Source organism: Eschrichtius robustus, chromosome 2 (assembly GCF_028021215.1).
Source record: "Eschrichtius robustus isolate mEscRob2 chromosome 2, mEscRob2.pri, whole genome shotgun sequence".
Classification (NCBI taxonomy): Eukaryota; Metazoa; Chordata; class Mammalia; order Artiodactyla; family Eschrichtiidae; genus Eschrichtius; species Eschrichtius robustus.
The window spans coordinates 89,192,595-89,206,672 of NC_090825.1; the positions used below are offsets into that span (position 1 = coordinate 89,192,595).

The 14,078-nt window shown below is 34.9% G+C and overlaps 1 protein-coding gene across 2 annotated transcripts in view; it reads right to left on the bottom strand.

Annotated features, from left to right (window-relative positions):
* PJA2 (praja ring finger ubiquitin ligase 2) overlaps positions 1–14,078 on the bottom strand; it is a 362,138-nt gene that overhangs the window by 13,253 nt on the left and 334,807 nt on the right. For both annotated transcript variants that reach the window (XM_068535711.1, XM_068535710.1), the window contains 2 exons: positions 12,120–12,305; positions 6,485–6,596 (listed from right to left, as the gene is read on the bottom strand). In XM_068535711.1, the coding sequence (XP_068391812.1) occupies positions 6,485–6,596; positions 12,120–12,305 (298 nt within the window). The remainder of the gene's footprint in view (positions 1–6,484; positions 6,597–12,119; positions 12,306–14,078) is intronic.

A 14,078-nucleotide genomic window follows, 5' to 3' on the forward strand; every position in this document is an offset into this window, starting at 1 on the left:
AGTTCTGCCAGCATAGTAGCATAAACACTTCTCTAAGAGCCATGGTTGTGTCCTCTTCAACACAACCTAGATCTCAGCCCTGAGGGGTGGGAAGGTAGAGTGCTTCATCTCAGCCCTAAGGCTCTTCCTTAAATCTGCTATTCCTATATTCTTTAGAATTCACTTTACTTCCTAGTAGCCTAACTATAGTTAGTAATTCTTTATACTAAACTTACCCCATTCAAATTAATTGTTTTCTCCCTTGTGACTGAGCTCAGACTGATACAGAATTGGTATCAGGCATGATTCCATGAAGTACGAATGGGATTGGTTTGGTTGAGCTTTTGGGCTTGAGCTCACTGCTGAGCTCTTTACCAACTGAAGAGGGACGCTATCAATCCATGGTCTTCAGTGGCATCAAAACTAAACTATCACTGTGGCTGAACACAATGAAGTGCCACCTAAAGCACATGTCTTGGGAACCCAGGTGGCTGCTGCACCTGACCTAATGGCAGTAATGATGACTATAAAACCTGTGATGTGGGATGGATCCTTCTGAGTGCTCCTGCATGCTTACAAAGAGAAAATGACAGACTTGGGCCCATTAACTCTCAAAGTGAAGCACAGTATGAGAACCAGAGCATGTCCATAAGAGCCCTGAAAAAAATCTCTTACTTCTGAAAATCAAACATACATTTTAAATCAAATTAATTCTCAGTCAAGTGTCTCAAAAGTTATATCACTGATTGGTTAAAAAACAGGATTCTGAGACTTAGAGTGGGGACATCTGGTTGAACTCAGATGAAACTGACTATTTTGAATCCCCACGTCACTCTGAGCCTCCTTGTACCAGTAGGAGTAGCTCACCCTCCACAAACCAGCCTTCCTCTACTTGAAAGTTCTGTGATAATTTCAAGTACAGAGTATACATCTCTTAGTACTTCTATGCCCAATGGTATAAAGTTACCAGAAAACTACAGCAGCCAAAAAAGGCAGGATGATTGAGGACACAGACTCTTGGGAAATGTAGGTTTGGGTCACACCACCAAGTAAAGAATCCCAACCAGGTGAGATTCTTGCTGATGACAGAGAAACTAAGGAAGAAAGACACTATAGCTATGAATTACAGCCTGTGACCAAATACAGAGACAAGGACTAGTAGCTTTGCATATTTTCTACTTGCTTGTTATATGTATATATTTATCTGTATCTACTAACCATTTTCTTTTTTTCCGTCCTTCCCATTTTTATTTTATATAGCAGTCAACTTTACAATTTAATCTTTATATAAGAGAATATTCAGTATGACTGACAATTTATGAAGTAATTAATATAGCCAGCGATGAATACAATGACTCTTGGGACTGTTCATCTGTTCATTCTGGGGAAAAGGTGAAAACTTCTTCTTTTGTTAGAATAGCTGTATCTTGTTAGGTAGAAATATAGCTGTACTGTTGTTGGACGGCAGTTGAAACGTGTGTAGAAAGGTGTATACAGAATCCAAGTAGTCAAAAATACGGACTGTTCCAATAATCAATTATTGCTTCTCAGATCTAAATTCACTGTTTTTGTAAGCTCTGTGAAAATGGATTTGGGCCATTTAAATATATTCCCTTCTGACAGTTGTCATGATGTTAAGCTTTGTTCACAGAGGATGCTGAAGAGACAGTGCAGGAGGAAAAGGGCTTTGTTTCTGATCCTGGTTGAGAAGCCCTGACAGGCTTCTGCGGCATGCATAGCTTTCTCCAGCACCAGACTCCTGCAATGTGCACAGCTTCTCCAGCGTCTAGCTCTTGCAATGTACGTGGCCAGTAGCTTCCTCCAGCACCCACCTTGGACAGTTCTTTTGTAGAGGGTTTCCAGTTAGACATCACCCTACAGGGCTGATTTTCAGCAAGTTCTGCCACCCCGGTATCACCGCGACTTCTCAGCTATTCAGTGAGCCACAGCTATGCCATCTCCATCAAGGTATGGATCCCAGCCCTGGAGCAGAGTGTGAACTCTTCCTTAGGTGATCCTGGGTGGCAGCTGTTCCTTATGTGTACTTTTCCTATATTCTTTAGAATGATCTTTATTTGTTATTAAACAATCACTTTTTACTCTAATCCCCTGTTACAGTTAATAACTCTTTATATTAAACTTTCCCATCAGGAGATAGGAAATGGAAAGTAAGAGCCTATTATTTGTCCCTTCTGTCTCATGAATAACTGTAGCTATAATCATGAATCTCCTCCAATTCCCTATGTACTTCTCAAGGCAGACTCTGCAAGAACTTATCTGTGCTACACATAAACAAAAAGAAGGGATACTATTTACAGGAAGATCCACTTGGGTAGGTTATTCCAGGCTAACTATGCTTTAATACATGTTTGTGTCAATGGGTTCCTTATTCCTTTCTGAAGACTATCTGCATATTTGCAGTGCTAATAAATACCTGAAATTTCAATATATGTAAAAATAATTCATTGCCTTGGTACTGACATATATTTAAGGTGATCTGGGATCACTTATAAGCAACAAGAGCAAGAGAGACGATTTTACAGCCACTGCTATGAAAATCCATAAAAATCTGTCTATAACTTAGTACAATATTTATTCAAATGTTAGTCCAAGTGTCAGGAAGACAACTAGATGGCCTAAACAGCCCAACTGGAATATATCTAGTTTTAAATACATCTAGTTTTAAAGATTTTGTCAGCACAAAATCTAGTTTCTAAAGAATAAAACATAATTTAGTTTTTAAAGAATCAATACCTACAACAAATGATTTAATACTGATTTTGAATGACCACTGAATCCAGATTTGCTAGATGATTACCACTTGGTTGACTGATAATTTGAATGTATCTTTGAATATATCCATTTACTGAGAGCTTACCATGGCATCAAGTATTTTGCTAAGTGATTTAACACAGTCTCACAATAACCCATGAGGTAAATTTTGTTATTCCCATTTCGTAGATGAGGACCTGAAGATTAAAGAGGTTAAGTGAACTATCCAAGGTCCCATAGTCTAAAAGAATCAATCTAACTCAAAAGCCTATGCGCTTACCTCACGTACTATCTTCCTAAGGCCTACACCTTAGTGTAAATGAGGTACTCTGTAAATATATAAAGACTTTCCTAGGGGTCCACGGGCATGGAGAGTCTTAAGAGACTCAATTTCAATTAACTATCTTATGTAATCTTTCCTCAAAGGAATCTGCCTAACAATGCACCTGCAGTCACAGTATCCAGCTGGCTCTCCTGTTCCCACATTCCTTTTTATACTCACCGTTTTTCCACTTTATAAATAAAAGCATACTTCTTCCCCATTCAAAGGGGTAATCTGAAATACTGGGGTCAAACTGAACTATAATGACTGATAACAGATCTTTGTAGATGGCTTCCCATTTTCTACTTTCAAAAAAAATAGAAGGAGGATCTAAACAACTTGCCAAGTTTTTGTGATTTTGGTAAATATCTCAGAAGAATTCAGTGACAATGGTATGATAAACTCCTTCCATCCCTACCAATTTACTTATTTGAATAAGGTTTTTCAACCTACATTCATAAAGATAAAAATCAGAAATAAAGTTGATGCTGAATTATGCCTCATTCTAGGAATAAAATTCACTCACAAAGTAATTAGGAAGGAAAAAAAGCTTCTCTCTCATTAAGAGATGCATTTCTAGTAAAATTTTTACTTTATGTTTAAGTAATTATTTACCAAATTTTATAACAGTTTGTTTTTGATCAATAGACACAACAAACAATTTTAACTCAATCTAAACCAATTTTTTTTACATTTAAATTCCTGAACATATTTTTATTGCAAAAGTGATTTAATAGGGTAAATAATATTACTTAGGATTTATGCCAAAAAATTTTAGATGTCAACCTAAAGATGTGCAAAGGAATACTTTTTTTTTTTTCCCAAGATTTCTTTGGGAGTGAGTAAAAAGCTTTAAAATCATTTTTTCAAACAGTTAAATATCTTAAATATTTTGCCCTCATATCTGAGACAGAGATATGAAGCAAATGTTTATTGCCAATATATTCACCAGTATCTACTACCTGAAAAGAAAGATCAGCCTAGTACTGGAAAAATAACAGAAATGAAAACAACCACTGCCAGAAAGAGACAGGGCTGCTGAGAAAAAAAACAAATCAAAGCACTCAGTTTGTCTTATTACTTGTTTTTGCTTTATTTAAAGAATGTTAGTGTTAAATTTAAAAGGAAAAGTCCTAAATTATAAATTATTTGTTTCATTTTTCAAAATGAATAAGTGCATGGTAGAAAAATAAAGATTTCTAGAGAGTGGTAGGAAGAAGGAACTGTACTGATTCTCAGGAGAGAAGCATGTCTCAATCAGATTCAAATAAAATAAAGCTGAGCACTAAATCTGAAGAAGCTGTTATGCTGTGGGGAAGGGGAGACATTTAATGCTATTAATCTGAAACAGAAGGATAGATGGGTAAGAACCACTGAGAGTGGCAGTGCCACTGGGTTCCGGAGAGCAGGAGGCAACAATGTGGAGACTCTATGTTCCCTGGACCTACTACATTCTTTCCTTCCTCTTGTCTTGTCCACTCTGCTAATGCCTTCACCTAGCATGACCTCGCATGACCAGTCTCTCTCGCTCTTCTTTCAAGATGCCAATCAAATGTCACAGTTCCCATTAGTAATAAATAATAAAACTTTTAATTTTCAAAACTTTTTTATAAAGACATCTCCATATTGTAGGAATCATAAACCACTAGCATAATAATGGAAACAAACTATTTAAGCAGTGTGAAACCAGACTCTAATATTGATGTATATTCCATGTGGTCACTTAAAATGTCTTTAACTCAAGGAAGTTAGTGATCCTTAATCTTTATATATTCTATTCCTGATGCAGGTTATCATGCTGTGCCACTGTTTCCCATGTGTCAGAATTTGGCAAGGCAAGTTATATAATCTAGGAAAAGTCCTAAAGTGTATTATCCTGTCTCACGATATTCTGACTTTTCTTCTAGTACATAATATTTTTCTTTTTCTTCTCCCAGCTTTATTGAGATATAATTGACATACAGCACCATGTAAGTTTAACATATACAGCATAATGATGTGACTTACATACACCATGAAATGATTATCCCAATAAGGTTAGTGAGCACCCATCATCTCAATATAGATGCAAAATTAAAGAAACAGAAAAAAAGTTATTTCCTTGTGATGAGAACTCTTAGGATTTACTCTCTTAACAATTTTCATATATAATATACAGCAGTGTTAATTACATTTATCATGTTGCACATTACATCCCTAGTACTTATTTATCTTATAACTGAAGTTTATGCCTTTTGACTGCCTTCATCCAATTGCCCCTCCTCCCAACCCCCCACCTCTAGTAATCACAAATCTGATCTCTTTTCCTGAGTTTGTTTTTGAAGTATAATTGAACTACCACACTGTATTAGTTCGTTACACTACATAGTGGTTTGATATTTCTATACATTTCAAAATGATCACCATGACACATAGTATTTCTGCTATGGTCACTTTGAGAAAAACATACACGATAATGCATAATTGACAGCAATGATCTCCATGGAAGATTACACACACTGAAAAAAGTGATGCCAATGCAGAGCTAACTTGTGTGTGCACCTGTGCATGCGTATGTGTGTGTAGATAAATAGGTCTGGATCTCTCTATCTACCTAATACCTAATTTATAAATCTAAACTGGGCTTTCTAATCTCAAAACATTTCAAGATAAAATGGTATTATAGTGTTCCTGAAAGTTCTGTCTTTCATTTTTGTTCTCTCACTTTTGACTCATTCACGTTATTACTGTTCCTCTACTTTGGAAATCACTGTGGAAATAGTGATTTAAAGAAAGACTTCTTACAACAAAATCCACTAGTGTAGTGGAAGTTCCCAAACATGAAAATGCCTTGGGCTTTTGACCATAGGCAAATACAATTATGAACAAGTTTTTGTGTTTTGGTCAAATAAAGCAAAGAAGGCAAGACAAACAGGCACCAAATGTGCCACATTTATTAACCTGTGTATGTGTGTGGGGATGAGAGGGAATAACTTTTCTAACTACATTAAGCAGCTAGATAGATTTAGAAGCCGTAAGAACCAAAAAAGGGAAGTGATTTGTAATATATCTTTAGAGATCTTTAACTGCATTTAACAAATATACCTGTCTGTGTGTGTATAAAATATTCAGATTCACAGACCTGTATACAGTAATTCTATAGAGGAAGAACATTTTCTAAATGCAAGCAAAACAAACACTTTACATTCTGTAGTAAAAACTGGAAAATATTGTGGTTTTAGGCAAATTGGCAGGATGTCAAGTACAATTTCTATACACATACTGAATCACAATTCAGTAATTGTTATTAAATTGATAAGAAAATTATTCACCTTTTCTTAAAAGCAGTTAAAGAAACCTTTAGTTTTTATCACTTGGCATCCCACCAACCTACATATGGGTACCAGAGCACTAAAATAAGCACGGCAATACCTCCATAGCCTGGGCTAAGCGTTCTTCTAGTGCCATGTAAGTGAGGAACTGAGGATCCACGTAAGAAATAGCTTCAGCAACTCCTAGTCCATCTGCAAAGCCGTCAAACAGGCTGGAAAAAAAGTACAACCGTGATTTGGGAAGCCTTTATAGTGAAGACATAATTATATTAGCATACTGACAAGCCAATAAAGATGCTACAAGCAGAAAACCTTAAAATACTTTAATATAAATCTCATGGGGTGAGGGGCAGGAAGAACCCAACAGAAAAGTTAAATGCTAAGCATAAGGAGTTAAGATACCATTCCCATTCCCAATAGGCTGCCACACTCACTGCACAAAGTTTGTAAGAAAATTCTCTCTGTTTCTAGTTCTAGCTCTGGGAACTGTTTATGGCTGGGATAAAGGTAGTACTTTTTCCCTCCTAATTCTTTACCGTATCTTTCCTCTTTTAGTTTCCAATCTAAATTTAGGTGAGAACATGTTAAGAATACTGCATTTATTTTAATTCTATCATTGGTCAAAGCCTCTTTTTCTTCTCTTACCTTGTACTGCTTAATTACTTCAGGCTTAAGAAAATTGTATTTTCTCAAGTTTATCTCATTAATCTCTCTTCTATTCTTCTAAAAACAAGGGCTCCTCCCTTATTATTCAGTTTGAAAAAGATTTAGCTCCTAACTGCTCATTTTTATTATTATTATTTTTTTCTGAAGGGTTGTAAGCCCCTTGAAGAAAAATATTATGTCTTAATCTGGTCCTTATCTTCTTCCACCATGCCTACATATATACGGATTCCTCCTTTTTCTCTAGTCTTGGAAATACTAAGTATTTCAAGATTCAGAAAACCTAAGTATATCCTCAGTCCTCTTCTTTCTAAATCTTGTTCCCTTGGCAATTACATTCAAGTCCACCCCTTCAATTATCCTTTCTACAGATAATTCCTAAACCTCTATCTAATTCCAAAATCCTTCTTGAGTTCTTGAGCTACATTTTTAGTTTTCTGTGGGGCACTTTACCTCAATGAACTCCTACCACCTCAAATCCCAGATCTCCAAAACTGAGCTTATTTTGTCTACCTAAAGGAAAACTTCTGTTGACTTCCGCATTTCTATCAGAAACTGAATATCATAGTCAGAAAAATCCAGTTACACATGCTAGCTCAAAATAGTTATGATGTCAATCTTTGTGCCACCATTAAAATTACAAATCTATTGCCCAGAGATACAGAAGTATTCCTATGAAGAATATATTAAAGCTTAGTAGTATCTAGAAATCAGCAGACATCACATGGTACAAAGGAACAGACATTTTCATACAATCACAGATTTTAGAATTAGAATTAAAACTAAGATTACTGAATAAACCTCCTCTGCAATACTAGAACTCATTCATCTATCAGTGAAATGTAGTGCAAAGAGGAAGAGTCTTGGAGTCAGATAGGAATTTAATGTCACATTTAACCGAGTCATAGTTAAACAGTATGAAAATATTATTTAACTGTTACTGTTTCTTTATCTGTAAAACAAATTAAATGAGTAGATGCACACAGGTGCCTTGCGCAGAGATGGCACCAGAGTAGGCATTCAAGAAACAGAAGAACCATTTCCTCCATGCGGAAAACTTACCGCTTTCTAAGCAGGAGCATGCAGTATGGGAGAGCCCTACTAGAAGTTTGAAACTTAGGTGAAGTAAGTGCTCTAGTTCTGCCTGCTGAAGCAACACAAACTATGCCCACTTTCCCTTTGCAGAAAACTCCTTCAAATGATTGGAGTCAACTATCCCCCAATAATTCTTTTCTTCTCTGGGCTAAACAAATCTAGACACTCAGAGCATGGTATTTGGTTGTAATTTGGTAACTTAAGAATAATCAGCTAATATTAAAAATTCTAGTATCATTCATTTGGTAAACACCATGGTCATAACTGTCTCAGACAACAATCACCAAGGACACTAAAACTAGTAGATGGAAGCTTGGTAGTTTGAAAGGAAACAGGTTATCTTCCCACTAGACGCTTACATAAAGCTAAAAATGGCAACTGTACAGTGATGAAATCTGAAAGATAAAACCTTTACCAAGTGATCAGAATTAACATCATCAGTAATGGGACAATTCGACACCATGTGCCTTCTGATATGAACTGAGAAGAACAGAACATTGTTTCTATGATATTCCTACTAAAAATGTGTAACTCGAATCTAATTATGACACTGGACAAAACCAACCTGAGGGACATTCTACAAAATAAATGGCCTGTACTTTTAAAAATGTCAAAGTTATAAAAGACAAAGAAGACTGAGGAAATATTCCAGATTAAAAGAAACTAAAGAAACATGTTAACTAACATGGTGGTCTTGGATTGGCCCCCAAAAAATTTCTCTAATGGCATTAGTGGGACAATTATAGACATTTGAATAGGTCTGTAGATTAGATAATGGTACTGTATCAGTGTTAATTTCCTCATTTTGACAATTTTATTATGCTATATAAGAAAATATCCTTGTTTTTATGAAATTCATTCTAGGCTATTTATGAGTAAAGAGGCATCATGTTTGCAACTTACACATAAATGCGTCAGGAAAAAAATATCATGAATATAAAGAAAGGAAAGAAAGAATGGTAACACGAATGTGGTAAATGTTAACATTTAGGGAATCTTAGAGATATATGGGAATTTTCTGTACTACTTTTGCTATTTTTCTGTAAGTCTGAAATAATTTCAAAAGAGTTTAAAAATTCTATTATTAAAGCATGGTTATATCCGCAAAGAATTAATTTCTCACAATCTTATTAGGTTAATTATTACAACCCTGATTTCTTATTAGGTTAATAATTATTAAAAAAATAATAATTATAACCCCAATTTCTAACCAAGAGAAAGCTTAAGTTGTTATCAAAGAATAAATAAATGGTACATTTGGGATATGTCTAAATCCAAAATCCATGTTTTCTCCACATCAACTCCTACCACACCAATCTATGAAATATTCTCTGGTTATTCTACAATATTTCTGTGACTTAATCAAAACAAATAAACAAGCAAACTTTTGATAGAGGACTTTTTCCATTTTCCTTTAAGCTAAAATAAAAAAACCAAAGGGCTTTAATTTTTTTCCTAAGCAGTGGCAAAACTGAAAAGAAAGTGTGTCAAATTTTGTCTTTAGATAAGAATTGCTGCTGTTTGTCATGGCTTTTCCTTTTAGTTGTCAAAATGACATGCTATTTTAATATGAAAATCAAACCACATTTTCACCTTATCAACACTTAGCTATTACCACATAAATTGAAAAGAGTACCACAAAAGCAAATAAGGAGGTGTTGCCATATCTAGACAAAATTCAGAACAGTAACCTTCAAAAATTTTGTCTTAAAATCAATGCTAAATTGTTTTCCATCTTAAAAAAAAAAAGTACTTTGAAGCTCCCCAAATTTTGGAACAATCAGCAATGTCGCTAAAATCTTAATACAACAGCCATATCCAGAAAGATCATCAATGAATCAGAAGTTTTCAAATTTAAGCTAAATTTTGTTCAATAAAGACCTCGATTATACCTTCAAATTTTTATGTGAGGGCTTCCCTGGTGGCACAGTGGTTAAGAATCCGCCTGCCAATGCAGGGGACACGGGTTCGAGCCCTGGTCCGGGAAGATCCCACATGCCGTGGAGCAACTAAGCCCTTGGGCCACAACTACTGACCCTGCACTCTCCGCATGCCTAGAGCCCGTGCTCCGCAACTAGAGAAGCCACTGCAATGAGAAGCCTGCGCGCCACAACGAAGAGTAGCCCCCGCTTGCCACAACTAGAGAAAAGCCCGCGCGCAGCAACGAAGACCCAACGCAGCCAAGAATAAATAGATAAAATAAATTAAGAAAAAAAAAAAAGCTGATGGGACCAATGGACTGCAAAAACAAGTGGAGAAAAAAAAATTTTTTATGTGAAACCTGTTTTGAAAGTTATTTAGAAATATATCCAATACATCGAGATCTTAAAAAATATCACACGTATCAGTAATGTCACCTCTTGTTAATCTGTCCTAAAGAAATAAACTGAAGTACAGATCAAGTTTTATAGGGGGGGAGTTTGCTGCACTATTTCAATGGGGAAATAATTAAATTTTAGTGCATCTATAGGATGCCCGGCCTACAAAAAAGCACCTATATAATGGAGCTGTAAAAATTATATTCATAAAATTTCAAAAATGTGCAAAAGAACAAAATTCCTCATGTAAAACCATAACTGCCTCCCAACACACATAGATGACACTAAATAGGCAATTCTGTCACCTGCTGAGCACTGTAATGACTTTGTATAATGTCATCAGAGAAGACATCAGAATTAACAAGGAGTTCAGTAACAGGGGAATGGGCAGACATAAAAGAGGGAAGAAATGAAGGGGGTGTCAAGATCACCAAGACTAGGACTAGGTGAAGCCACTGATTTTCCACAATGTTTGGGAAGACAGAAGATAGGTTTTGGAGGAGAATATTTAGGATGGAATTACAAATTCTTTGTGTGGCTGTGAGGAAACCCCACTTCTACTTCCACAACATGGTCAATAAGAGTCTGCTCTGAACATATAATTTTTTTCTTCCCCTGGGGAGTGAGAAAAGAAAACGGTAAGGAGGAATTCACGGAGATGCTGAGTTTCATGTCTGGAACAATTTGGAGAAGTACAAAGAAGTAACTAAACACTCAGAAAGAGAAAGTGAAGACACAAAGCAGGCCTTAAAAACATAAGTTCTAGAAACCTGCAGGGTTACCAGGGGTATGAATGAGTTTTTCTTACCTTTATTTTTCTAAATTTTCTGTAATGGAATTTTAACTGGAGAAACAAGACAAATTCTTAAAAATATATCTGTGCAGAGGTGAAAACAAGAGTAGTACCAAGTCATGATTTTTCCAGAAAAAGTAACAAAAAGGGATTAGTTGGAACATTCCCTCTACATCTCAATAATTAGCGGCTTCCAGAGGGTTACTGCACACTTGAAAAATAAGTCCAAGTTTACAAACCAAAACAGTTAAATTCTGATCATTATATCATGAGCCATAACAATTCTATAATCCATTTAATTTATACGTTACCTTTATTTGAAGCTCACTGTTCTTTGTCAGCATAAAGTAAATTTAATACATTCAACATCTCTGGGAAGGTACGATTATATTTTCCATATTTTGCATATGGAGAAGGAAAACTATAGTCTTATGATTCAATCACAAGTTTTGAAATTCTTCAGGTAGTATTCATCATGGACTTTTTATTTTTAAAGGATTACACTAAGTGTTATATTAAGGAGATTGGGATACATGTCATGTATTTGTTGTATAAAAAAATTTTTTTTAAAAAGCCAAATTTAAAAGTCGGAAACCTCAAACCATTAAGTGTATAAATAACTAGGATATAAGGTGAGCTTCCATAGAGCTAACGGTCAAAGAAGGAAGAGGTCACTGACTGGAGTAACAAAGAAGTTCACGTAGGAAGCGACATCTGAAATGAGCTTTGAGGGAGAGGAAGACTGACAGATGAGAAAACAGATATTTCTTAGCTGACTGTCAGAGATTCAGTTTTCATAATTCAGAATCAAAAACAAATTCTACTCAATGATCAATTAAGGACGGTAATCACACTGTGCTACATACCTCCAGTCTACATCCAAGTCCTCACTCACACTGGAGTCATCCTCAAGGTTATTGTTACCATCCAACATGAAAGCTTCTGGCTGTGCAAATTCGTTGGCAGGCTCATTTCCTTCATCACTGCTGCTTTCATTGACTTCATTGTACTGCAACCAAGGAATTTCTCCTTCTTCCAAGGATGTCTGTTCCCTAATACAAACATTTTAATGGAAGAAAAAATATTGTTTTTAAAATACATCATAAATATTTTCTTTAAAGAGTTCTATTTAGTGCAAGTAGATACTTTATTCTTTGAGTTCTAAATTCTTGGTACTTAGATGATTCTAAAAATCTGTTTTCTTTAAAATGTAAAATTATTTAAAAGGGAAGCAAATTTGTTATAGGGTCATATGTATATAGAAATAGCTCCTAATTACATAATAACCTATTTATTTGATATACATATTATCTATGTTCCTGTATTTCCTCTTTTGGAGGAGAAAAATAAGAAAAACTCATCCTAGACAATCTGAATCTTTAAGCCCTGATCTTGAGCCCTGATCTTCACAGTTAAAATAAAACCTAAGTGCTCAGCCCGGCCTACAAACCTCTACATAATACATGCTTTCTCCTCAGCCCTCTTTTCCAACTCTTCCTATGTTCCTCACCACTCTTCCCCCATCCCGCATTTACTATACTCCTACTATTCTTTCTTCTCTTGGAGCACATGGAGGTCATTCACCTTGGGGCCATTTCCTCTACCTGAAATGTACTTTCACCAGAGTTTTGCACAGCCTCCTTCCTTGGTTTTCAGAGTAAATGTCACTTCTTTCAGGGAAGCCTGTCTTGACCACTCATTTTAAGTAGACCACCAGTCACTGACTATATGTCATTCTTCTTGTTTTCATTACAGAACTTACTTTTACTTATCATTTTCTTATTTGTTTACTGTTAGTCATTCTCCCACTAGAAAATAAGCTCACAGAAACAGGGACAGAGAAATCAATAAAGAAAATAAGAAAGATGAAAGAAGTATTTCAAAACTATAAGGAAAAGGATCACTTGATAAGTGATATTGAGACAACTGGGTATCCACCTGGAGGGAGTTAAATCTCTATGTCATTATTTAGCCTTAAATAAATTCCAGATATACTTTTAAAAAATGCATGTCCATCCTCAACACCACTAAACAAAAAAAGTACTAGAAGAATCAGGAGAGATATTTTTACAAAAATCTCAGTGTCATTTTAAACATTATGCAAAACCTTGAAGCCAAAGATAAACAGATTGTTAAATTTCACAACATACACATTAAAGAAAACACTTACAGAAAAGTCAAAACACCAAAAATCTGGACACAAAGACCAAATTGAGAAATATTAATAATTATAATATATAAGAAAAAAAAGGTATTTCAAGGCTGCAATGACTATTTATAAATAAATTATACTGGTAGGATTTTCTTTTTCATTTTATTTAACAAAAAAATACCTTTTACTATATCAAAAGGAGGTTAAATATTATAGTCTTGGTAAAGTTTAATTTTAGTTTGGGTTTTAAGATGAGAAATAATGTTATACAACAATTTACGTATTTCAACTTGAAGAACAACTCTAATTAGAATTCTATTCATTCTAATGTGCAAATTTAACTTGAGGGATAAAAATACTTATGAAAGAGATGCAGATAATGCCCACATACAAGAATCAACACATTTTAAATACAAAGAAACAGTATCTCTTTGTATAGCTAAATTCATAAATGTTTCTTTAATTTCAGATCCTAAACTACACTTCAGAATAACACATTTATAAGATTTAGTCTCGTAAAATCAGAGAAATTAGCATAACAAAATGTGCTTGTTTTGTTAAATTTTTAATGTCTAATACATAAAGATAGTAGATGCTTTCTTTTTGTGCATAATAATTAGGTCCAATGAAAAATTAAGCCTCAAATGGTTTTAAAATACAAAATCAAACTAAA